This window comes from Lontra canadensis, unplaced genomic scaffold (genome assembly GCF_010015895.1).
Source record: "Lontra canadensis isolate GAN:19392208 unplaced genomic scaffold, GSC_riverotter_1.0 scaffold38, whole genome shotgun sequence".
Taxonomy (NCBI): Eukaryota; Metazoa; Chordata; class Mammalia; order Carnivora; family Mustelidae; genus Lontra; species Lontra canadensis.
The window spans coordinates 15,272,356-15,297,539 of record NW_022631032.1 but is presented as its reverse complement, the minus strand read 5'-3'; the positions used below and the strand labels follow the sequence as shown (position 1 = coordinate 15,297,539).

Below are 25,184 nucleotides of genomic sequence, written 5' to 3'. Positions count from 1 at the left end.
AACAGGCATGATGAGAGCAAGATTAGAAAAGCTTACTTCAGACTTGCACAAAAGTACCACCCTGATAAGAATCCAGAAGGGAGGGTATGTACTGCCTTTGGAGTTAGGACATTCGGATTGACTTTCTTTGGCTCTGTTATTATGGTAGATGGATAAAAGATATACTTACTCCCTCTGCTCGTATCTGCCTCATAATATAATGCCCAGTGTATGTTAAATTAACTTTTAGCCCACATGCTCATGGTTTCTACATGAATGGTCCTCCCTCAGTTTACCAAAAGGACTGCCCTTGTGACTCATAACTTCTGGATATTTTCTCCCATCTGAGAATTAACGCTAATGGACAGTTGTATAAATAATTGAACATCAGGAGTGTGGATGAACTTAATTCATTTGTAGGTGATGTTATTGCCATACGAATTGCTCTGGGTACTTTTTTTTTCTCTAATGACACCTGAAAAAGTAGAAAATTTGGATCAGACTTGAAGTTAACAGGTTTCAGCGTTTCCTGATCCTGCCTCTTCCAGCTTCTTACTAAAATATCAAGAAAGATTCATAAAAGATGAAATCACACAGTAACTTCTGTAACTAAGACTGGTAGTTTATTGCTAGAAACTTGGAGTGATTTTCACTGATTTCAAGGTTAATAACTTTTTTTATTAGAGATAGTATTCCTAATTGGGAAGATTTGGTATTGAAAAGATAATGCTTTTATATATTTGAGACTTTTTAATCAAAAACTAGGAATTTTTTGAGAAATGGGTAGCAATGCAGATTCATCTGGGAGAGAAAACAATCAAAGTAGGAAGAAATTTTTGAAATCAGTGTTAAATTTCTAGACTTAACCAACCAGATGTTAAAATACTCTATAAAGCTATAATAATAAAACAATATGACCCTGACACAAGAATCAACATGTAGATCAAGGAACATAATACAGTGTTGGAACAGTTTAAGAGAATGGACTTAGGAGTCAGACCTGAGTGTAAGTCTTAGCCCATCACCAGTTGGCTTTGTGCTCTTAGACAAGTTATTTAACATTATCTAAAAAATGAGGATATAACTGTACACACCTCATGTGGCTGTTTGGAGGCTTTAATGAGATAATGTTTGTAAAGCATATTCAGTACAATGCCTGCTGTAGTACTCATTAAATAGTATCTCTTCTATTATAACTGTCTTTATAATAGCTTAGAAACTGTCTTTAGTGTGTATGAATTCAATGTGGGTATAAACCCAGTGAAGGATTTTTTTAGTAATGGTATTAAGATCAATAAAAAGCTATTTGGGGACGGGGGAGAGAGAAAATTTCACCTTCCAAGTATACTAGCTAGATTACAATTGGAATGAGTTCCTTAATGTAAAAAAACCAAAATAATAACTAAAGAAGTTGCTGGTAAAATACAAACCAGCTGTGTTCTGTTGAAGTTGTGGTTTGAGATGTTCCAAACTAAAAGTTAATTATCTTTGGTCATATTACAGGATATGTTTGAAAAAGTAAATAAAGCATATGAATTTTTATGTACCAAATCAGCAAAAATAGTGGATGGACCAGATCCAGAGAATATAATTTTAATTCTGAAAACACAGAGCATCCTCTTCAACCGTCATAAGGAAGGTAAGGCATACGTTAATCTCAAATTTTAGTTTACCTTCCATTTAACTCTACAAGGTTACTTGTTTCTATAGCATATTTCAATAGATTTAGAGTTATTATTGCAAAAGATTCTTAGAATTGCATTTCAGATATAGTAAAAGAGTAGTGTTCTGTCAAAAGGCCCAAAATGTTGTTTGTATTATACTTTCTACTTCCTGCCTATGTTTTTCAATATTTTACATTTCCAGCAAATTTTCATTTTTCTTTCCTGAAGGACATTTGTGTTCTGTGGAGGTACTTGGGTAGTTTTTTGTGGTTTAGCCATTAAGCAGCAAACATTAAAGGAGATCTGTAATGGATTTGGAGTTTAAGGATCATTTCATGTTGTTCTTAAATCACAAATCACATGTGAAAGACTGCACCTGTTATAACTTTAAAAGCTTCTAAAGGCTGGTCTGGTCTTTCAAACGCTACAGAAACTTCAGATGATCATATGCTTCTCTCATACTTCTCATTTCCTGTGGTAGCTCTCAACACTTTCTGATCCTGGGGCCCCAAGTGACTCAGTTAAGGGTCTGCCTTCAACTCAGGTCATGATCCCAGAGCCCTGGGCTCAAGCCCTGCATGGGGCTCCCTGCCCAGTGGGGAACCTGCTTCTCCTTCTCCTTCTGCCACTGCCCTTGCTCATGCGCTCTGTCTCTCTCTCAGTCAAATAAATCAAAAAATTAAAAAAAAAAAAAAAAACCCTCTCTGATCCTGTGGGACAGTTTGGAAAACACTGTTTTAGAAGAAATAGGTATGATTTCAGCATACAGGGTTATTGGGAATTTCCGGCATGTTTGCAAGGTCATTTGCAATAACAATAGCGCCTACAAAGCCAGGAGTATGTTGTAAACGTTAAAGGCTTTGTTAGAGATGGGAAGTTAGGTTCAAGACAGCAGGTATCCTTTGGCTTGGGAAATGAATGGCTTGAAGTGCCGTGTGGGAGACCCATTTGCTCTGTAGGATGATGTTAGGAGAAAAGGAAGGGAGGACAGTGTGGATTTGACATAAGCAGGACTGTTGGGTAATTGAAGACAAGTGGGCTTGCAGTTTTACTATTGGAGGGGACAGCATGGGGATCTAGCAATTTGAGAGCAGTGATTAATTGATTCACTTTTGCATGAGTTGAACAGAACACATTTAGGTATATCACATTTACCACTAATAAGAACGAGTTTAAAGAAGTCATTTTCAAACCATTGGTTGTGTTTTAATGGCTAACAGCTATATAAGAGTGGTAGTTGTGGCTTACCATTGGTGTGTTACCAAGGTCATAAAGTTTTTTTAGGCTGTGTATCCCACTTACCCAAAGGGGATTTATAGCTAATTAATTCTGGTGTGGGATCCTGATTTGTCTGTGCTGTGATCAAGTGAAAAGTTACAAAGATCCCATGAACAACATAGAAAGTAGATATTTTGTGAAGGATCAAAACCACTACATACTTAAGTTCAGTAAATTTATCAGAAAATACTCTATTTTTGGTGGAAGCATTTTGGAGAAATGAGCCAAACAAGTGTGCTAGAAAAAGAAAGATCCAAGAGATTTATACCATTTTAATTTCTTTTTATGAACTAGAATTAGGAGACATTTAAAATGTTAAATATTTTGTCATTTTCTTTAAGGGAACATAATTAAAAATAGTTAACTTAAAACCATAAGTCAGTTTTTGTTTTGTTTGCCATTTTTCCAACACTAACCGTTGATTATTTCAGATTTACAGCCTTATAAATATGCAGGATACCCCATGCTAATTAGGACTATAACAATGGAAACTTCAGATGACCTCCTTTTCTCAAAAGAATCACCACTGTTGCCTGCTGCTACAGAGCTGGCTTTCCATACTGTCAACTGCTCAGCCCTCAATGCTGAAGAGCTCAGAAGGGAGAATGGAATTGAGGTAATGTGGAATGTCCTCTGTGCTTCACTTCAAGCTCGTTCAGGCACATTGTATGACTTTTGGCAATAGAGAATTCACCAAGTATAAGTAAAATTGATATAATTTCTTAATTTTAATTTATTCCAGCAAATAACATGCTATAGTCTCCATATTCTAGTGTCAGCATTAAAAATAGAATGGAGCCTTATTTCATAATATGAATGGGATAGTATTGGATTCAAGATTGGTAAACTTGCAGCTTACAAACTAGCTTATTGGGAATGTTTAAAAAGAAACTTATGGTAATCCTCTGTTTATTTAACAAATGTTAAGCAAAACACCTTTATTTACCAAGTATCTAACATGAAAAGATTTTTAATATTTTATTCCTATAAGAAAAGGCTTATCTGGCTTCAAGTCCAAATGTAGAATTAATGGCTGATCTTCTCTTTTTCCAGGTGTTACAGGAGGCGTTTAGTCGCTGTGTGGCTGTCTTGAATCGTTCTAGTAAACCAAGTGACATGTCAGTACAGGTGAGGCTAACATGTATGGTTCTAAGAAAGTTATACTTGACTAGTAGTAGTTCAGACTTGAACATCTATGAGGATCACTTGGAGGGCTCATGAAAACGTGGTTGGCTAACCTCCACTCGCCCTGCTGCCCACTGTTTCTGATTCAGTGGCTCTGGGGTGGAGGACTGAGAATACGCTTCTCTAACAAATTCCCAAGTGATGCTGATGCTGTTGGTCTCTACATCATGCTTTAAGAAGTACTGCACTAAATTACTTGTGATCTAGTGGCTTAATTTTTTTTTTCTTAGAGAATAATATAATGAAGCTTTCTATCTCCATCATCCAGTTTCATACATTTGTCATTTTGCCATTCTTGTTTCCTTTATCATCTGCCCCCTTCCCTAACTTTCTTGTTTACCTCTGTCCATCATCCCTTGTACTTTTTTTCTAGTTGTGTTGAGAAATAATTGGCATGCATCATTGTATAAATTTAGGGCATATAGCTTGATGCTTTGATTTACATATATTGTGAAAAGATTACCACAGGTTCAGCTAACATTTATTGTCTTATACAGGTTCAATAATCCACCCCTATTGTAGTTTTTATTTTTTTTTAAGGTTTATTTATTTATTTGACAGAGAGAGCACAAACAGGGGGAGCGGCAAGGAGAGGGAGAAGCAGGCTTTCCACTGAGCAGGGGGCCCAATGCAGGGCTTGATTCCCAAGACCCTGGGATCATGACCTGAGCAGAAGGCAAGCACTTCACTGACTGAGGCGCCCAGGTGCTCCCCACCACTGCTACAGTGTTTTAATTGGTTTATTTTCTTTCTGTTAAGTTTATAATTGAATGATAGAAAAATCCATCAGAAATTCATTGAGATAATTGTAGAATGCATCTTTTTATGTGATCCTTTTTTTTTAAGATTTTATTTATTTATCTGACAGACAGAGATTACAAGTAGGCAGAGAGGCAGGCAGAGAGAGAGGAAGAAGCAGGCTCCCTGCCGAGCAGAGAGCCCGATGCGGGGCTCGATCCCAGGACTCCGAGATCACGACTTGAGCCGAAGGCAGAGGCCTCAACCCTCTGAGCCACCCAGGCGCCCCTGTGATCCTTTTTTTAATGCCAGCGGATTTTAGGATTTAAAACAATCAAGTTCAAGCTTTTTAGTTTCATCCTGAGAATTGTAATTCTGCAATGTTAATAGGTTGGACAAAAATACCTTAATCCAGAGTTGGCAAACAGTTTTTATAAAGGGACAAAGAGTAAACATTTCAAACTTTCAGGCTATAGATACAGTCTCTGTTGCATATTTTTGTGGTTTTCTTTGCAGCCCTTTAAAGATGTAAAAATCATTCCTTGCTCCCGGCCATGCAAAAATAGGCCACAGTCATTTTGGCCTATGCACTGCATGGCCATTGGCTGCCAACCCTGCATCTGTAGGAAATCATAATCATAACCAGGAATACTGGCGATTCAACAGAGATGTTCTCTCTCTTTTTTTTTTTTTTAAGATTTTATTTATTTATTTGACAGGCAGAGATCACAAGTAGGCAGGGGTGGGGGCATAGGGGGAGAAGCAGACTCCCCACTGAGCAGAGAGCCTGATGAGGGCTCAGTTCCAGGACCCTGAGATCATGACCTAAGCCCAAGGCTAAGCCACCCAGGTGCCCCAGAAATGTTCTTTTTAATTTTGAAGCATCATATGTACTATTAAAACATTATTCATGAATCTTTGCTGATTTTATTTCTGCTGTCTTAAATAAGGAGCACATGTAACTCTCTTGTTTTGCTCTGTTTTGTTGTGTGCAGGTGTGTGGACATATCAGCAAATGCTATAGCGTGGCCGCTCAGTTTGAAGAATGCCGAGAAAAGATCACAGAAATGCCTGGCATCATCAGGGATCTCTGTCGGGTGCTATATTTTGGCAAGGTACAGCTCATTTTTAATGCTTTCTGGATGCAGTAAGCAATGGGTGTTCTTGTCAAGTAAGTAGCCAGTTCCCAATTTATAAATAAGCTGTTTTTCCCAAAATCATTTTTATGTGCATTATTTGGATCTCTAAAATCATTTTTCACAGAGCCTTTGCTGTAAATGGAGGCTTTTGTTCTTAACTGTGGTCTATAAGGAATAAAACTAAAGTGATAATTGTATAGCGAAGTGGGTCTCATCTGAACATTTGAAGAGAGGCAGAGAAGAAATGAGAGACTAGAGTAAATAGATGTGGTGCAAGTAAAGGACCGTGTGAAACATGAAATAGTCAGTAACTGCCTGGTGAGAAAGGCTCTGTGGAGCTGAGAACTTAGCACTTCCTCCCAATCCAATCGTGCTGCGGGCAGCTGGCTGGGATAGATGGAAGTGGTGACTGGGAAGGAGAGAGATTTCTTAGATAACCAGAGAGAATGAGTTGTGTTAGAATAGAACAGAATTGGGGTGCTGATCCTGGCCTGAGGTATCTAGAAATAAGGAATCTGATGAAAATCTCTCAACTATATTTACACGATGTCCTTAGAAGTATTTAATAAGAATACAAACTCTGACATAAGGAAGCAAATCCACAGACCTCTGCTGAAGATACTGCTGATACACTTGGGATCCGAACGTGTGAGTTGCTGTTAATGCCTTATCACTACTTTTAAAAATTAAAGCTATGAAAAATGGAAAAAACTGTGTTCCCAAGACTTTAAACACTAGCTTCAAAGATAATTCTCTGTCTTGTCACAGGGTCACTTTTAATTTTAGGCTTTAAAGGATATTGGATTCAGATTTAAGTTGGAATTGAAAATAGAATAGGAGGTAAACATCTTGCACAGTAAGATAGCTACCTTGACATAAATTCACAGCCAGTTTCTCTTGGGAGTTTTTTAAACCCTGTAATTTCATTGTTCTTTCTTTCTTTGTTTTAAAGATTTTATTTATTTGACAGAGAGAGACAGCGAGAAAGGAAACACAAGCAGGGGGAATGGGAGAAGGAGAAGCAGGCCTCCCACAGAGCAAGGAGCCTGATGCGGGACCCTGGGATCCTAACCTGAGCCGAACGCAGATGCTTAACAACTGAGCCACCCAGGCGCTGCTAATTTTATTATTCTTATTCTCACAGAGTATTCCGAGGGTTGCTGCTCTTGGAGTAGAATGTGTCAGTTCTTTTGCTGTGGATTTCTGGCTTCAGACACACCTATTTCAGGCTGGGATTTTGTGGCATCTGCTTGGTTATCTGTTTAATTATGACTACACACTAGAAGAGAGTGGCATTCAGAAAAGCGAGGAAACAAACCAGCAGGTAACTTTCACACTGCTCTAATCTTGGATTTGAACCCATACCATAGGTTAATGCGGAATTAATGCAAAGCAGAGTTGAGCCCCAGACATAAACTGTTTTCTAGATAACTTAAGCTTATTGCTCTTTAAGCCCCAGAACTTTTTATCTTAACTACTTGTGCTAGAAGGATACAATGGTGGGAATTTGCAGTAGCATATACAGAATGTAACAGTCTTTTCTTGATTACTTAGAGTGACCTTTATGATTGCAAAATTATGGTTGTGTAACACAGGGAAATATAACAGTAATATTGGGCTGTTGGGGCTAGCCACCCCTAGATACTTTAGTACTTAACTGACTTTCCTTGAATATTTTTTCCTGTCTCTCCTTTTTTAGTCACTGTCATTCATTATTCCAGTCGTTCATGTGTTTCTTTAGCAGGCAAGTCTGCCTGCCTATCCCCTACTCCCCACCCTACCCCCAAATGTGCTTCTTCCAGTTATCTACAAGATACTGTATTGGCTATAAATGAGTATACAGATTCTGATTTCCTTTTGTGTAAATGAAAGAGTAAGCTCTAATGCATAAGCTCTTATTTACATCAGTTTTGGGGACTTGCTTTTGCTCCTTAAATGTGTCCCAGATAGTTTTGTTTTGTTTTTTTTCCTTATGGTTTTGATTCCATAAATGTACCATGTTACTTATGTAATATAACAGATCTACCTCAATGTCTTAATTTTTTTTAATAACAGGAAGTAGCCAACAGCCTTGCTAAACTAAGTGTCCGTGCCCTAAGTCGCCTTGGAGGATATCTGCCTGAAGAACAGGCGACCCCAGAAAATCCAACCATAAGAAAAAGTTTAGCTGGCATGCTGACACCCTATGTTGCTAGAAAACTTGCTGTGGTTAGTGCTACAGAGGTACGTTGCTTCAGAATAGCCTGGGTTTTGATGAATGTTCCAAGATCATTTAAATAGTAGAATAACACAACAATGTTGATTGCTCTAGGAAACCTAAAAATTGAGAATGATCATGTTTGTTCTTTCATCCAAGAAATTCAGTTTATTGTGGATTGATCCTGATAATATCAGGTCTGCAAGCCTACTCTTTCTGCAGGGGAAAATTAACTTTGTTTTTCGGCTCTGGAGCCCACCATAATTCTTAGCAGCCTTGTGTCACAAGGGGACAGGAAAAGAGAACAAACTTGGAAATGGTATTTCACAATGGGCAGAGAAGTGGGAGTTAGGAGACTCTGAGTCTATTTATGGCTGTTTCTTTTCTTCCTTTCTTTTTTTTTTTCCCCCCTAAGATTTTTATTTATTTATTCGAGAGAATAAATAGGAGAGACAGAGCGTGAGTACCGGGTAGGGAGAAGCGGACTCCCCATTGAGCAGAGCTTGATGCAGGGACCCTAATCATGACCTGAGCTGAAGATAGACGCTTAACCCACTGAGCCACCCAGGCACCCCCATTTTTGGCTGTTTCTTACAGTCTCTAACTTAGACACAGAGTTGAAATCCTAAAAGCTAACACACATACATGCATTCATGACAGAAATCAAGCATTTTTTTGACAGCTCTGCCAACCTCTTTGGCCTCTTCTGTGAGGATCATTGAGAAACAATCTAAGAATGTGGCATTAAAGAATTAACTATAAAAATCCATTCATTAGAATACTATGAAGCCCTAAATTATAAAGGTATGTTTAAAGACATCAAAAGAAGTTTAAAGTATTTTAAGTGAAAAGGCTAAAAATCCCATTTTTGGTATTAAAAAAGTGTATGGATGGATCTGTACTAATATGGTAACTGTAGTTACCCTTGAATGAAAGAATTCTAGACTATTTTTATGTTTTCTCTTATGATTATGCAATCCTTTTGTAAGGGAAGAAGTCCTCAGTGTCCCAGGTATAAAGTACTCTTAGAATTTTTAAATATTTGTTTTTAATTCAGTCTGACTCTTTTTTTGGTGTAGGCCATTGCTTTTCAGTGTCCCCTGAGTAAGAGGTGAAGAGCTTTAGTTGCCACTCTTAATCTTACTTTTTCAGAGTTTTGTATTCAGCAGCATGATATATTTTACTGGGGAGACATTCTTTCCAGAAATACTGGGAGGTTGTTGATAAACTACGGAGGTTGGGGGGGGTGAGCATTTCAGAATCTCGGTCTGAACACCATTTGGATTTTTCAAAATGTTTATTTTAAACCACAATTCTCAAAGTTTTACAATTCTTCTAAGAGTTTTTTTTTGTTTTTGTTTTTTTTTTAAGATTGTATTTATTTGTCAGAGAGCAAGGACATAAGCAGGGGGAGTTAGGGAGAGGCAGAGAGAGAAGTAGGCTTCCTGCTGAGCAAGGAGCCAGATGTGGGGCTTGATCCCAGGACTCTGGATCATGACCAAAGCCGAAGGCAGACACTTAACCAACTGAGCCACCCAGGTGTCCTTGCTAAGAATGTATTCTTCAGTCATTTCAGTTAACTAATAGTTAACATTTTTAAAACAAGTTAGATGGTTTTGTCGAAGACAAAGGTATTAACCCACTGACTTCCTGCTAGCATAGAGCTTTGTAAATGTAAAATGTACAGAAATTTGTATTAAAACACTTGAAGGAGAGTGAGATGTCTGTTCACTTTTAATTGCAGAGGACCAGATAGACAAAGGGAAAGCGCTGTGGATGGCTAAGCAGAAGCTATGCTTTCAGAATTGCTTAATGCAGCCTTGGGTTTGGCTAAGAAAATCGGAAGTGACTCTGCCCATAAATTTTGCTTCCCTTCACAGCAGTGCAGAAAGATTTAGATTTTGTTTTCAGATATGTTTATATAAAGGTAGTATGGAATGATTCTTTCTAAGCCTATGTTTACTAAGAGTTTATTAAATGTTTAAGCACAAACTATCTCTCATATTTTTCACTGTAGCAGAGCAAATGTTAAGGATGTGAAGTCACACAGACTCTAATTTGAACCCCAGTTTTCCCCCACTTAAGGGCTGGTTGTGTGACGTGGGACAAATCATTAGATTGCTCTTAGCTTTGATTTTTCTCAGCTGTAAAATGGATAATATCAACAAACTTGTTAGAACTATTGAGGCCCATTATACTTAAGGCACTTACTACAGGGCTTGGCATGTCATCAGCAGTTTCAGTAAATGCTAACTTGCACTATTTTTTTTCTGTTAAAAAATAGTAATATTCTGTGTCCTAGATTCTGAAGATGCTCAACAGCAACACCGAGAGCCCCTATTTGATATGGAATAATTCTACAAGAGCAGAACTACTTGAGTTTCTTGAATCCCAACAAGAAAACATGATTAAAAAGGTATGTTATTGTTTCATAAACTTCTGGGGTTACTTGGTCTCAAAAAATATTCTCTGGAAACACAGTTCAGTACTGACAAGACAGAAACATACTGTTTCTCCATTTGATGTTAGGCCTACAGGTTTTTGCCACCTAATGGGTGGCCCATGTAAGAACAGCAGTCTTGTACTAAATGATAAATTTGTGTTTGTTGTTGTCCCGTTTACATGTAGCTGTTCCCCTTTTTAATGAATTTTTATCTCCAAAAACACTGTTAGAGTTGTTGTCTTCGGCTTCTTTTCCCAGTACATCAAAGTTGCTTTCTGGTATCAGAATCAAACAGTTTCTCCTGTCTTGCCACCTTCTGGTGGAGAATCTATGAAGCTGTGAAAAACAAAAACAACAACAAAATAACCAAGATAGTCCTATGGCCAAAGATAAGGCCTGCTTAGTCCATACACTGGATGGTTGAGACTTGATGGTTTAGCAGACAGTTACGTTTATGGGCTTAGATTTTATTAAACAATAAAGACCAATGTTATGTCCTGAATTATTCAGGATTTTTTTTTAAACTCATTTCATGATAGAACTCTACAGATCAAAGTTTTGAGAATTGTGGAGCTGGAGAGAACAGGTCTCACATTCTTACACATCTCTTCTTTTGCCAGAAGAAACATAATAGCATCTTCTCTTTGTTTAACGCTTTACAGTTTATTGTATACTTTTATATACCATTTCAGTCCAACTTAAATTCTGTGTAATTTCCACCTAAATCTACATTGGTGCTGTTTTTCTGACATTCCTCTTTTCTGTCTTTTTCCTTTTCCTTAAATGGATACGCTTCCCAGTGTGGCAACCTCTGTATTGACATGTCTTCTTTCTTTTTTTTCTTCAGAGACTCTATTTTCTAGCACTTCCATTCAGTGTATTCTCTTTTTTTAATTTATTTTTTTACTATTTTTTTATTTTAATTTTTTTATTTTTTATTAACATATAATGTATTATTAGCCCCAGGGATACAGGTCTGTGAATCACCAGGTTTACACACTTCACAGCACTCACCATAGCACATACCAGTGTATTAATTTTTTTTTTTTTAAAGATTTTATTTATTTATTTGGTAGAGATTACAAGTAGTCAGAGAGGCAGGCAGAGAGAGAGAGAGAGGAAGCAGGCTCCCCGCTGAGCAGAGAGCCCGATGCGGGGCTCGATCCCAGGAACCTGAGATCATGACCTGAGCTGAAGGCAGAGGCCTCAACCCACTGAGCCACCCAGGCGCCCCCCAGTGTATTAATTTTTAAAGGCCAGTCCAGATGTGTTCACTTCTTAGCTCCATCACCCTAGAGCTGACCAGGCCAGATGTCTGCTGAGTGGAGTGAGAAGAACCAAGTGTCATACTAGCTTTATAAACATTAGCTCTAAGACCCCTCGTTGGATGACTTCTGTGTTCTTTTGAAATTTTAGAATGAGTTATAATATTAACCTTTGGACTAAAAAATAACTCATGCCTATTCAAGAGTTAATATTATTAGTTGTAAACATTAATACTGCATTGAGTGCTTTGATGTGTGTCCCACCACAGTTTCCCTCTAGAAAAAAAATGGAACTTCCAGGCTATTTATCTGTTAAGTTATTAAATTGACTATGGTTAGATTTATAAATCAGATGATGATTCTGATTTACATCTAACAGTCTGTTTTCTTTTTTAAAAAGGGTGATTGTGACAAAACTTATGGATCAGAATTTGTCTATAGTGATCATGCCAAAGAACTTATTGTAGGGGAGATTTTTGTTAGGGTGTATAATGAAGTCCCTACTTTCCAACTAGAGGTAAGCTCTCTACTTTTCATTTTGTCTGATACCCTCAGTCATTTTTTTTTTTTTATTGAAAGCTGCTAATTTATTCACACTAAATAAGTTGAAATAATACATGTTCTTTGCCAAGTGTGTTACACTCACCTGGGTATGTGATGTGGTTATCATAAGTAATTTGTAAACCTCTTTATTTTGCTTGTTGAAGAATTTATTTTGTGGATTCATGAAAATAAGTATTCCTTGCCCAAATATTTTTTATATTTTATGCATGATGCTACCTAACTGTGTCATGTGCATATGCCTTTGACTTACTAGTCTCTCCTGGAAGTGCAAGGTCATTTACACATTAACTATATCATGTAGAATATCAGACCACCAGACAGAAGTATTTCTCTGGCCAATTTTTAGAGGAAAATAAGAAGATACCAGTGGAAAGCAAAGAGATTTTTTAGAAAATGATTGAGGTCAAACCATGTCATTTCTTTTGATGATCCCTAATCACTTTCAGAAGCAAATGAGGAGCTTTTTTATCTTCTAGTGCTTGGTGGTCATGTATAGGAATTTTTTGTTGTAGTTTTTTCTTTGGAGGGAGTGGCAAGGAGGATTTGGTGGTTGGTTGGTCTATAAGAAGGGAAGAAGTGAGGCTTTGGTTTGTTTTTTGTTTTTTGTGTTTTAAAATTTATTTATTTGAGAGAGAGCACAAGCAGGGAGAGTGGCAGGCTCCCCAGTGAGCAGAGAGCCCAACGCGGGGCTGGATCCCAGGACCCTGGGATCATGACCCAAACCAAAGGCAGATGCTTAACCGACTGAGCCACCCAGGTATCCCACTGGGGCTTTGTTTTAAAGTTTGCACTTGGGAAAAAAGGAATCTACTAAACCATAATGTATATTAGGTATCACAGAATAATTTGTATAATAGCTGTTAAGCAGAGTGAGTTCATTGATTTGTGAAGTCTCTTTGAAAACTGTCCTTCAAATTTATATTCTAAAAAAATATTTTTTTAAATATAAAAATGTAACCAAATTGTGGAAGTTACATACGGTACTATCAGTTACTTTGATTTGTAAAAGGAAGAGATATACTAATTCAGAATTTGTATACTAAGGTCCTAATGGCACTATATCAGATCTCTAATGTATTGGGACAAAAAAAGTTGAGAAATGCTTTCTAATGCAACTGGGTTTTACTTCTTCTGCCCCCAAATCCATAAGTGTTCATGTATATGTATAATGTAATCATTCCATACCCTGAAGTTTTTTGGGAGGAAGGGAGTGGGTGTTGCTGTGGAGTCTCATAGTTATTTCTGAGAGCACGCATGTTTGTAAATATTTCTCCACTCGACTTAGGTCCCAAAAGCATTTGCTGCAAGTCTTTTGGATTATATAGGCTCCCAGGCCCAGTACCTCCACACATTCATGGCTATCACACATGCTGCAAAAGTGGAGTCAGAGCAACATGGAGACCGCTTGCCAAGAGTGGAAATGGCTTTGGAAGCTCTGAGAAATGTCATAAAATATAATCCAGGTGTGTGACTGTACCCTTGATCAATAAGGTCCTTACAATAGCAGGGCCCTAAACATTCCAGTTCTTGATTTTATCAGAGAAACTTAAGGAAAACAGTATACTTGGTTACAATGTTTTACTTGATATAATGTAACAAGAATTGAGCTCATAATATTTTTACCTATAAACAGTAGAGTGGAAGGAGGGGAGATGAAGGCATCATGTTTAGAATTCATATCTCTAAGAGAAAAATTAGTCTCGATGAGTTGAAGAGACAGAATAACTTGATAGTATAAAATTTCATATTGATGACATAAGTTGACATATAAGTGCTTAAATTAGATCGATTTATTAGGTGATCTGATTTGTCTCTTCTGGTATCTAACCCAATGCTGTGTATAGATGGGCCCTTATATTTTTGAGAAACTACCTGAAGGTTTTGGTGTATAAAAATTGTAATAAAAAAAGTGAGTTTTCATTCTTACACAGGCTTAAGAGGATATTTCCAAAAATGTTAACCACTCTTGCCTGACAGCAGGGAGACGCATGAGTGAAAACTTGAAAGCTTCTTCTAATTCTAACTTTGATAACAAATATGGTGCATAAAACCTAAAACAATATAAATTCAGTTTAAGTAACTTGAAGACCCCAAATCCTTTTTGTTAACATTTATGGTTAACTCTCAGTTACTCTTTTGCTCTTTTCCATATATATTACAGTGGTATAGTGGTTTGAAAATGAATTTAAAAGCAATCTATAGAATGTTTTCAGACTCCTTTAAATTGAGGAGTCTTAGTGAATTATCTTTTGAAGTCTTAAAAAACTACAGATTATACTATATATTCCACTAACATATAGTAAAAGGAAAAATACACTGCACAGAACCTTAATGTTTAATATTTTTATTCAATTAACATAATTATAGTAAGTATATGGGATTGGGGTTGAGGTGCGTAGGAATGGAAACAGTATTCAGTTTTATGTATTTTCACAAGGAGCCCTTTGTATATCCATACAGTTGTTTGCAATGTAGTCCTCAACTGACAGAGTTCTAATTCAGTTTATATTAAAAGCAAATGATGTCACACTCTGCCAAACTGTAATTAGGCTGAGGGGGTAGGTCTAAGGTCTAAAGGTAAAGAGTAGAATTATCATTATCTTACACCCTTATTTTTTAAGTTGCAGTTGCATTGTGTATTTGAGATACTTGGTTTTAGTTTGAAGGCTGGGGATATGGATGGAAATGAAAACAAAACAAACCTAAGAAATTTTATCTTACTTTTTGCCTCTTAAGATTTACTGCTGTTTAGAAGGTACTCCATTTATTCCGTGTCACAAATGTTGAGAAAGTGTTGTCAGAGACTTAGAATCGATAGTAAACAACAGTGTAGATCAGTTTTCTGAAGGTATGTACTTAGAACATCTCTTAGAAATAAAAGATAAACCTCTTATTCTTATTCCTTAGGCTCTGAAAGTGAATGCATTGGGCACTTTAAGTTAATATTTTCTCTTCTCCGTGTCCATGGAGCGGGTCAAGTGCAGCAGTTGGCGTTAGAGGTAAAGGAATTTTGTATTAAAGCATTGCTGTCTCTCCTACCACTACTGTATGTGCTTTAGGCCTTGATAACCACCATCTGAAGTTGAATGGAAGTTTGCATGTATTTTCTTTTCTTTTTTTTTCTTATTTTGTCTCTTAAGCCAAGTAAATGTGTTCTTAAAACTTAAATTAGTATACTCATTTTGAAGAACAGTGTTGCACGATGTTGTTCAGGGTGGTTCCCTGTGTGGTCATTGTCTTCCATGCATCAGAACTTGGGATGCATTATATAGTGTCATGCAATGTGGGTTAAGGAATGGGCCTTACTGGGGAAGCTTGGAAGCCAGAGATGACAGGAACAGGGGGCAGGATTTCCCTGATCTCTCAGTGTCCCCAGAGACCAGGGCATACTGCTGGCCACACGCTGTACATTTGTGTTCAGAGGACTCACCTACCCCCTTCCCTTCAGTTGCTGTCCTTTTTTTAGTACAAAATTAGATTAGTACAAAAGCAACCTCTTCACTGAGGATTACAGACAACTGGGCTGTTACGATGTTTACAGGAGCTGTCTAAGAAAGCCAGCTGTCCAGAATCTTTGGGCTTTAGCGGTCCAAGAGAAGTTGGAAGTCCCTTTTTTAGGAGAATGAAACCACTTGTCCCATGGGAAGCTGGGTGCAGCCTTTTCCTCTGGGAGAAGCGGGAGGTCTCTCGCTACAGGGGTCTCATTGTCAAGGCAATCCAGAGTAGGCTCCCTGGATCATTTTTCAGATGATCCTGCTAATTGTAACATACACAATTTATTGTAAAGAACGCCAGATTAAACCCTGCAGCAACAGGTTTATGAGCAGTTTATGAATTAGTTGCATAACATGTTCTTAGGTTGCGTTTTGGTTGAAAAGATTTTTAATAAAATAATAAAATTATTTTTAATAAAATAATAATTTAAAAAGCTTATTAACAAGCATGTTCTTTTAATTGGAAAGCATGTTTCTCTACTTAATTCCTCCATATCCTTATAACTTTTTAAATGAACATCATTAAATCTGACATGTTGGTTTGAGATTCTGACCATGTGTTTCAAGTGACATTGATCTTCTAGATGTATACTATAAAAGTTAGACTTGAGAGGTCATCTTCTTTGAAAGAAAAACATGCCTGTTCCTTTATAACAGAAAGATAAACTAAATCTCTTGTGCTGGGCACTGAAGATATTTACTGTCTCCCTCTAAAAGCAAAAAGAAAGTCCCAGTAGTAAGGGACTGTTGTTTACTAACACTGTTGTTTACTAACCACTCCCCACCCCAGTTCTGTGATTGAAATACATAGTATGGAGCATGAACAGTATGGGATTGAAGGCATCTTTATAACCTCGAGATTGTGACTTGTTTCTAATATATTTTTTAGATAATTACATTTAATTCTTATCTCTAAATTAATAGGAAGTTTATATATATATATACTATATACATGAGCATAAATGTTTTTTAATTATTTTTATTATTTCACAAAAGATCAAAGTAATAAAACCAGTCTTTTAAAATTAAACCGTTAACAGTTATTTTCTCCTCCAAACATTTTTTTCCACTTTGGGAAGCCTCAAACTTTTTTGGGTCTGACTAATTGGACTTAATTTTATTTAGGACCAAAATTATTTCCCAGACTCTTAATATCTTGTTGATTTAATTTTCAGGTTGTGAATATAGTGACATCTAACCAAGATTGTGTCAACAATATTGCTGAATCAATGGTTTTGTCCAATTTATTGGCTCTTCTACATTCATTACCATCAAGTATGTATATTTCATGAATGGAATTTTGGAAACCACAGCATGGCCAACCTATAGAGGGAGCAATCACATAGCAAATAGAAAACCTCTGACAAAACATGATATCCATATTTACTTTAGAATCTCTTAAGTAGTATTCGTTATATTGAGTTGTCTTCTTAATTGTGTTTTACATCAGTAAATAAAACTATTTTGTATTTACCATTTCAAAAGTTGAAAGTTAGAGGTAAGAGAGGTCCAAAAGCAAAGAAAAATAACCTAGGTTTTTCAGTTTCAGTTTTCTGAGAATGGTATGCACTGAGTAATTGAGTATTGACCCATGGTTTGTAAAGAAACCTCATTGCTCTTAGATGATAGGAAAAAATGCTTAAGATAAAAATTACCTTGTTTTCAGCTTACAGTTCAATCCTGCATTATTTGTCCTTTATGGATTTGATGCAGATAGAGATTATTACCACCAAAGTGAGATCAGTTTTTAAAAATATACCTATCTTATTTCTTGAATACAGCCTGCACTGATATAGGCTTCTTTTAAACTATGCGGTTGTCTAACACAGTCGTGTGTGTTCATGCCAGAATTAACCTTGAGATTGCTTTTCAAAGGCAACTGTAGTATAACTCCAGCTTCACCACTGTCAGAATACATTACTCACTTGCCTTTGCCAACCTCTTGGAAGCCATGTTGCTCTTGGCTCACACCTGTCTACCTCCTTGAGAACAAGAGCCTTTCTCTTTCTATTTATGCCTTAGTGACTTGCACACAGTAGTGCTTCAGTGACTTGAATGGAGTTGAATTTCCATTGAATGATGTTGTTTTCTTTAATAAATAACATTTGAAATAGTTCTCTAAAATGACAGCTTTTGAAAGTCATTTGCAGATTACTTGTGTCATACCTACAACCTTAGTTGGTTTTTCTTTTTTACCAGTTTTCAGTGGCTTTGTGAGGCTTTAAACAATGCAAAATCACACTGACTTATGAAGTAAAGAATGTTAAAAAAATCATAGTTTGAGAACTATAGTCCAGTCAGTATTTTAAGCTTACAGGTGAAGTAGTTGACATCTAGACAGCTCAGCCTACTCTGCTATCGTTAATATTTTAGACTAAATCACCCGTCTTCCCGCTGGTTGCTAAGGGATATTAAATACATAAAATATTTAACCTTCCTAGTATCCCCTCCAAAGACTTACTGTTCTCCTCTGAAACTGTGTTTCAGCAGTGGTGCATTTTCAGTAAAGTGTTGTCGCTTCTCTTAGGATTTTGAATGTGTGTTCTTCTGTATGTGAGCAGAGCCCAGCCCAGGGAGCAGCCTTTGTTGTTGCTTCAGTGTCAGCTTAATGCTTGGCAGCCTCCACCCTTATTGCCAACTCTTACCCCTTTGGTCCCCTGTATGTCATTGCTGTTTGACTCTGGAAGAGTTGAAGTCCAATAGCCGAATATACTTTCATGGCAGGGTATGAGAGATGTATAGGCTGTGTCCAGAAGGATACTGTCATGTCTTAGATTGGAGCAGTGTCTTGCAACTGCTACTTCCTACTCACTTCTCTAAGACCAGAGCACCAGATAAAAATGTTGGATTCCTGACCAGTATCTTCAGTGTGGTGCCAGGAAGTGGAAAGATTTTGCCTGTTTAATGATCAAGGTAGGAAGGTAGGAAGGTAATGATCAAGGTAGGAAGACAGTATGGTACAGTGGTTACGAGTGTGAAGTTTGGAGTCAGACCTCTCAGTAAACCCAGCTGCGCCACCCACTAGCTGTGACACCATGGACTGGTTAAACTGGGCCTTGTCTTCCCCATTCCTAACAAGGCCATAATAATACCTGTCGCTGGTTATCGTGAAGAGCTAAGTATGATAACGCTCTGTAGAACACCTAGGCCAGTGCCAGGCCAGAGCTGATGCCCAGTAAATGTCAGCTGATTTGATGATGGTGCTTTCCTTGAAGTATCTTCTATCCTACAGGTCGCCAGCTTGTTTTGGAAACTCTTTATGCTTTGACATCAAGCACAAAAATAATCAAAGAAGCAATGGCAAAAGGTAACGTATAGATTGCTTTCTCATCCAGTCATGCTCCAAATAAGAAGCTTACTTTGAACTGTTTCTGTACAGTCTGATAAACTAGGAGAATGCTTTGGAAGGATTATAATTTAAAAAATCATACTCCATTAAGTTGAAATAAAGTTGAAAATGAATTCAGCTGATCAGAAAAGTCATATTCTTTATAGTATAAATGCTAATTCTTTTTTTTCCTTCATAGGAGCTTTGATTTACTTATTAGATATGTTCTGCAATTCAACGCATCCACAGGTTCGAGCCCAAACAGCGGAACTTTTTGCTAAAATGACAGCAGACAAACTAATAGGTCCAAAGGTAAGCACAAAATAGGTCCTTAGAAAGAAATTATTTAAGGTCTGTTACTTTGATATTGATTTCATGAAGTTTACCAGAGTCTGATGGTGAGGCTAAGGACATGATTTGATGTGAAAGTTGGAAGATCGATATTCTTGAAATTGTTGCTCTGCATTACTACTTTGCGAAAAAGTATAGATGGAGAAGCCTTTATTGGAATTGAGAAGTCTTAAGACAGTGTTTGGATTATGGTGGTAAACCATATGCCTTCCTTAAAGAAAGAACAAGAGTATATGTAAGTTTTGACAGAAGATAGTTGGGTTAGACTTTGACACTGAGGACTGGCCTGTGGAAGTAGCTGGTGAAGGGGATATGGTGATATGTGTTCTTAAACGCCCCACATCTTTGTTAGTACAGACATAGCACCTGGGCAAGTAAGTCCATATGGGCACGGAGTGTAACAGCTTCTCCACGTTGCAGGGAGATCTTTCGTCCAGAATCTGAAGATGACTGGATGATCTTTGGAAACAGTCCTGTTTGTAGAACATGAACCTGTTAAAACAGTACTTCTGAGTAGAATTCCATTCAGAACAGGTGTAGTCAGTCTCCTTCATTAACTCAGTTTCAGCAGAAGTAGTGCTCGCTAAAGCATTCATTGTCTGTGCCTAGCCCGGGAAGTTAGCACCTCAGAGAAGTGTTTCAGGACTCAAACCCCCGAGCCACCACTTCCAGAGTCAGTCTTACCTCAATAAAACAATCTGGATTTAGGTTTTTTCCTTGTCTTGTCTCTAGATCGGGATATTGAGAATGTGTCAGAGTCTCAGAAACAATTTTACTTTGGGAATAAAGTTAACAGTCTGTCATCACAAGGGTTGATGAGGGAGATTACACTTGGATTTCTGTAGAAAGGATCCATAAAAGTATGAGTATTGGTATATAATACAGAGTTTTCTTAAAGCTAGAGTTGGGTAGCACAAAGTTGTAATATCTAATATTACATGATGTACATAATGTTTTAGTTGTTTAAACATGTACTGGAGTTAACTTTGAGCTCTTTTTAGTAATTTTTTGTCCATCGAAATACATGAGGGACAGATTTTCTCAAAGTGAATATATTTACACTTAAATTTGTTGTATAGGAACAATACAAGTACCAGCTCCTTCATTGACTGGTTTGCAGGAAGGTATTTTAGAACTGGGAGGTGTGAACTTTTTTCCTTTTTGGTTAACAGCTTTTTTTTTTTTTTTTAAGTTTTTTATTTATTTAACATACAGAGAGAGATCACAAGTAGGCAGAGAGGCAGGCAGAGAGAGAAGGGGAAGCAGGCTCCCCGTTGAGCAGAGAGCCCGATGTGGGGCTCGATCCCAGGACCCCAAGACCATGACCTGAGCTGAAGGCAGAGGCTCAACCCTCTGAGCCACCCAGGCGCCCCGGTTAACAGCTTTATTGAGATATAACTCAATTCACACATGTAAAGTGACCAGTTCAGTGGTTTTATTATATTCACAGATTGGGTAACCACTGTCTGTTTTCTTCAGTGCAGGAAAAAAAAAAAACTGTTCCCCTTTGGCAGTCATTCCCCATTCCTCTTCTTCCAGCACCTGGCAGCCACTAACTTATATTCTGGATTTGTCTATTCTGGGCAGTTCATATGAATGAAATCATGTAATATATGTTCTTCTGTGACTGGGTTCTGTCACTTAGCACGTTTTCAAGGTTATTCCATACTGTTCATCCCTTTTTCTTGCCAAATAATACTCCCTTATATAGATAAACCACATTGTTTTTCCATTTATCAGTTGATGGTCATGTGAATTGTTCCTACATTTTGGCTCTTCTGACTAAAGATATGTATTTTATTTCTCTGAGAATAGAATTTTTGGATCAGAGGGTACTATTTGTTTAACCTTTTGAGGAAGGTCATACTGTCATACTGTTTTCCAAAATGGCTGCAGCATTTTATATTCCTACCAGCAATGTCTGAGGGTTCTTATTTCTCCACATCCTAACAGTTGTTATTAGATATCGATTTTGATTATAGCCATCCTAATGGGTGTGAAATAGTATCTCATGGTTTGGATTTGCATTTCCTTGGTGACTAATAATGTTGAGTATCTTTTCATGTGCTTTTGGCCATTTGTACATCTTTTTTTAGAAAAATAACTTTGTTTTTATCTTTTGCTTGTTCTTCAATTGGGTTTTTTTTTTTAAGATTTTATTCATTTATTTGACAGACAGAGATCACAAGTAGGCAGAGAGGGAGGCAGAGAGAGAGAGGAGGAAGCAGGCTCCCTGCGGAGCAGAGAGCCCGATGCGGGACTCGATCCCAGGACCCCGAGATCATGACCTGAGCCGAAGGCAGAGGCCTAACCCACTGAGCCACCCAGGCGCCCTAATTGGGTTATCTTTTTACCGTTGAGTTGTAATTGTTCTTTAATGTTCTTTATACATTCTGGATGCCAGTCCCCTATCTAGTACATGATTTGCAGATATTTTCTCTCATTCCATGAATGTCATTCTGTTTTTTTATGGTGTCTTTTGAAGCACAAATTTTTTTTTTTAATATTTATTTATCTGAGAGAGGGAGTGTGAGGGGGTGGGGCAGAAGAAGAGAGAGGAAAATCCCAGGCATGCCCTTCGCCTAACACGGAGCCTGACAAAGGGTTCAGTCTCACGATTCTGAGATCACAACCTAAGCCAAAACCAAGATCAGATGCTTAACTGACTGTGCCACCCAGGTGCCCCATAGCACATAATTTTTTTAGTTTTGATGAAGCCCAGTCTGGGTTTTTTGTTGCTATTATAGCTTGTGCTATTGATCTCATATATTAGAAACCTTTGCCAAATCCGAGGTTACAAAGAGCTATGCCCGTGTGTCCTCCTACTAGAGTTTTATAGTTTTAGCTCTTGGATTACATCCTAGATCCATCTGAATTTTCGTAGATGATGTGAGGTTGGGGTGGGACCAGTAAACTTTTCCTATAAAGGAAAAAACATGGTAACTATTTTATCCTTTTTGGGTCATCTGATTTTTTTTCACAAATACTGAACTCTTCCATTGTCACAGGAAAGCAGCCATAGACCGTAACTATAAATGGTCGTGGCAGTGTTCCAATAAAACTTTGTATACAAAAACAGGTGGCAGGACAAGTTTGGCTCCTTAGTGTGCCAGCTCTTGTTCTCGGATAACTGAGTAGCCTGTACGTAACTCTCAAGTCTTACAGTCAAAGAATTTGCATTATATAAATTGTTTTACTTAAATGTTTAATAATATCAGTGAGTGATCACTTCTAATTTGATTTCTCTCATGACCAAGAAAAGTGAAATACTTCCTATTTTGTGAATGTTGTCTGTTATGTAATGGACATAACTTCCTTTAGTTCATTGGCTGCTTAGGAAGTTCAGAACTAAATTTGTAATACATCACTATCAGTTATGTAGTTTTTGATGTTTCCCTTGTGTCCTGACTTTATATTAGTCTTTGTTCAAATAAGTTTTTGACTATCTGCTCCATGCCAAGGGCTGAGAATGCAAGCAATGAGCTAGAAAGACTAGGTCAGGGAAGCTTTCCAGAAGATAAGTTTGAGGGGCATCTGGCTGGCTCAGTTAGTTAACCATCTGCCTTTGGCTCAGGTCATGATCTTGGGGTCCTGGGGTCAAGCCCTGCATTGGGCTCCCTGCTCAGTGGTGAGTCTGCTTCTCCTTCTCCCTCTGTCCTCCCCCCTGCTTGTGTTCACTCTCTCTTTCAAATAAATAAAATCTTTAAAAAAAAAAAAGAAGAAGAAGAAGAAAACTTTGAGCACAGGCTCGAGTGATATGAAGGAAAGAAAATCATGTGAAGATCTCAGGGGAAAACTTAACACTTCCCAACCTTCATTTTATGTTTGACCTTATGCCTCAAACTAATTTTCAGTGTGTACGTGTGTGTGTTGGATGTATTATTTTTACTGCCTTTTTTTTTTTTTTTTTAAGTAATCTCTACACCCAGTATGGGGCTTGAACTCATGACTTTGAGAGCAAGAGTTGCTTGTTTTACTGACTGAGCCAGCCAGGTACCCCTGTATTATTTTTAAAGCTGCATTTTAAGTCCTTTTTGGAAAAAAGAGACAGTGTAGTATAAAACAGAGTATAGCAAAATAAATGCACTTGAAAGGCACAAAGGCAGCATGAAAAAAATTTGTTTGCAAGGGCAGGGGCATGATGGAGAGCTGGAGGGACAGGCCAACCAAGGGTATTCTGGGAAGAAGAAACCATGTGTGCAAGGCGTGATCTAGCAAGGTGTGCTCTGGACAGTATATGTATCAGCAATATTGAATTTCTTCAAGGGTCTTAAATTTGAAACAGAAAAAACGAAACTGGATAGGTATGTAAGAGCGGGTCATATGAGTCTTGTTAAAGTTACCTTTGCATAAACCAAGATTGATCTCTTCTCCTACTCCAGGTGGTTTGGTTGATAGTTGAGGCCCCAATCAGCCACACCACAAGTAACAGCAGTAATCCATCCTAGAGAAATGCAAAGCACACCAAACACACTGAGCTGTCCAATAGACCTTTTTTCTTTCTCAAATCCCCTCATATAGGTCCGCATTACATTAATGAAATTTCTGCCAAGCGTTTTTATGGATGCCATGAGAGACAACCCAGAAGCTGCTGTACATATTTTTGAAGGAACTCACGAAAATCCAGAGCTGATTTGGAATGATAGCTCCAGAGATAAAGTGTCTACAACAGTTAGAGAAATGATGCTAGAGTAAGTAAAGCCTTCAGGTAAATCACCAAGAAGGACAGATGTTTCCTCCATCATCCATCATTTCTCTAATACTTATTCTAATGTTTAATGAAAGTGTATGTTATGACTGAAGTTTGATATTCCCCTCTCCTTTTCTTTTCCCCCTAAGGCACTTTAAAAATCAGCGAGACAACCCTGATGTAAATTGGAAGGTAAAATATATTTTTATTCAGAGGAAGGAAGTTTACATTTTACTATATTTTTTGTAGATTTGTTGTTGTTTTTTAATTCCTACTGAGTCAGTTTAATGACCGTCAGATATTTTGTCATTAAGACATTTAAGTATTCCCCTGGAAAATAAGGTTTTAAATTAAAAAATGGGAATATTCATTTTTTAAGTAAGTAATCAAAGCACCTTTTTTGAATTTTATTAAGGGAAAATGAAACTTGCAGTAATTATAATTTGATTATGTTAATAACCACTTAATGGGATTTGCATTTTTTGTTTCATGTAGGACTAATGATTGACTTGACTATGATTCATTCTTTCTTTAAAGTTGCCTGAAGATTTTGCTGTGGTGTTTGGAGAAGCAGAGGGTGAACTTGCTGTTGGAGGAGTTTTCTTGAGAATCTTCATTGCACAACCAGCCTGGGTTCTAAGAAAGCCCAGAGAATTTCTTATTGCACTATTAGAAAAATTAACTGAGCTCCTGGAGAAGAACAATCCACATGTAAGCTTCAGCCAGCAGCAGAACATTTTGAATTTGCTAAACATATTGATGGTGTTTCTGTTAAAACACCATCGTAGGGGCACCTGAGTGTCTCAGTGGGTTAAGCCTCTGCCTTCGGCTCAGGTCATGATCCCGGGGTCCTGGGATCAAGCCCCGCA

The 25,184-nt window shown here is 37.5% G+C and overlaps 1 protein-coding gene across 3 annotated transcripts in view; it reads left to right on the top strand.

Annotated features, from left to right (window-relative positions):
* The window catches only part of DNAJC13 (DnaJ heat shock protein family (Hsp40) member C13), a 121,883-nt gene that overhangs the window by 83,503 nt on the left and 13,196 nt on the right, over window positions 1–25,184 (top strand). For 2 of the 3 annotated variants that reach the window (XM_032869696.1, XM_032869697.1), the window contains 17 exons: window positions 6–84; window positions 1,483–1,618; window positions 3,353–3,537; window positions 3,975–4,049; window positions 5,840–5,959; window positions 7,128–7,307; window positions 8,039–8,206; window positions 10,483–10,596; window positions 12,289–12,405; window positions 13,738–13,915; window positions 15,360–15,451; window positions 17,122–17,221; window positions 19,179–19,253; window positions 19,474–19,586; window positions 24,147–24,316; window positions 24,465–24,507; window positions 24,853–25,026. In XM_032869696.1, coding sequence (XP_032725587.1) covers window positions 6–84; window positions 1,483–1,618; window positions 3,353–3,537; window positions 3,975–4,049; window positions 5,840–5,959; window positions 7,128–7,307; window positions 8,039–8,206; window positions 10,483–10,596; window positions 12,289–12,405; window positions 13,738–13,915; window positions 15,360–15,451; window positions 17,122–17,221; window positions 19,179–19,253; window positions 19,474–19,586; window positions 24,147–24,316; window positions 24,465–24,507; window positions 24,853–25,026 — 2,119 coding nt within the window. Of the gene's footprint in view, window positions 1–5; window positions 85–1,482; window positions 1,619–3,352; window positions 3,538–3,974; window positions 4,050–5,839; window positions 5,960–7,127; window positions 7,308–8,038; window positions 8,207–10,482; window positions 10,597–12,288; window positions 12,406–13,737; window positions 13,916–15,359; window positions 15,452–17,121; window positions 17,222–19,178; window positions 19,254–19,473; window positions 19,587–24,146; window positions 24,317–24,464; window positions 24,508–24,852; window positions 25,104–25,184 lie in introns of all 3 variants that reach the window. The other variant, XM_032869698.1, reaches the window with a different exon arrangement.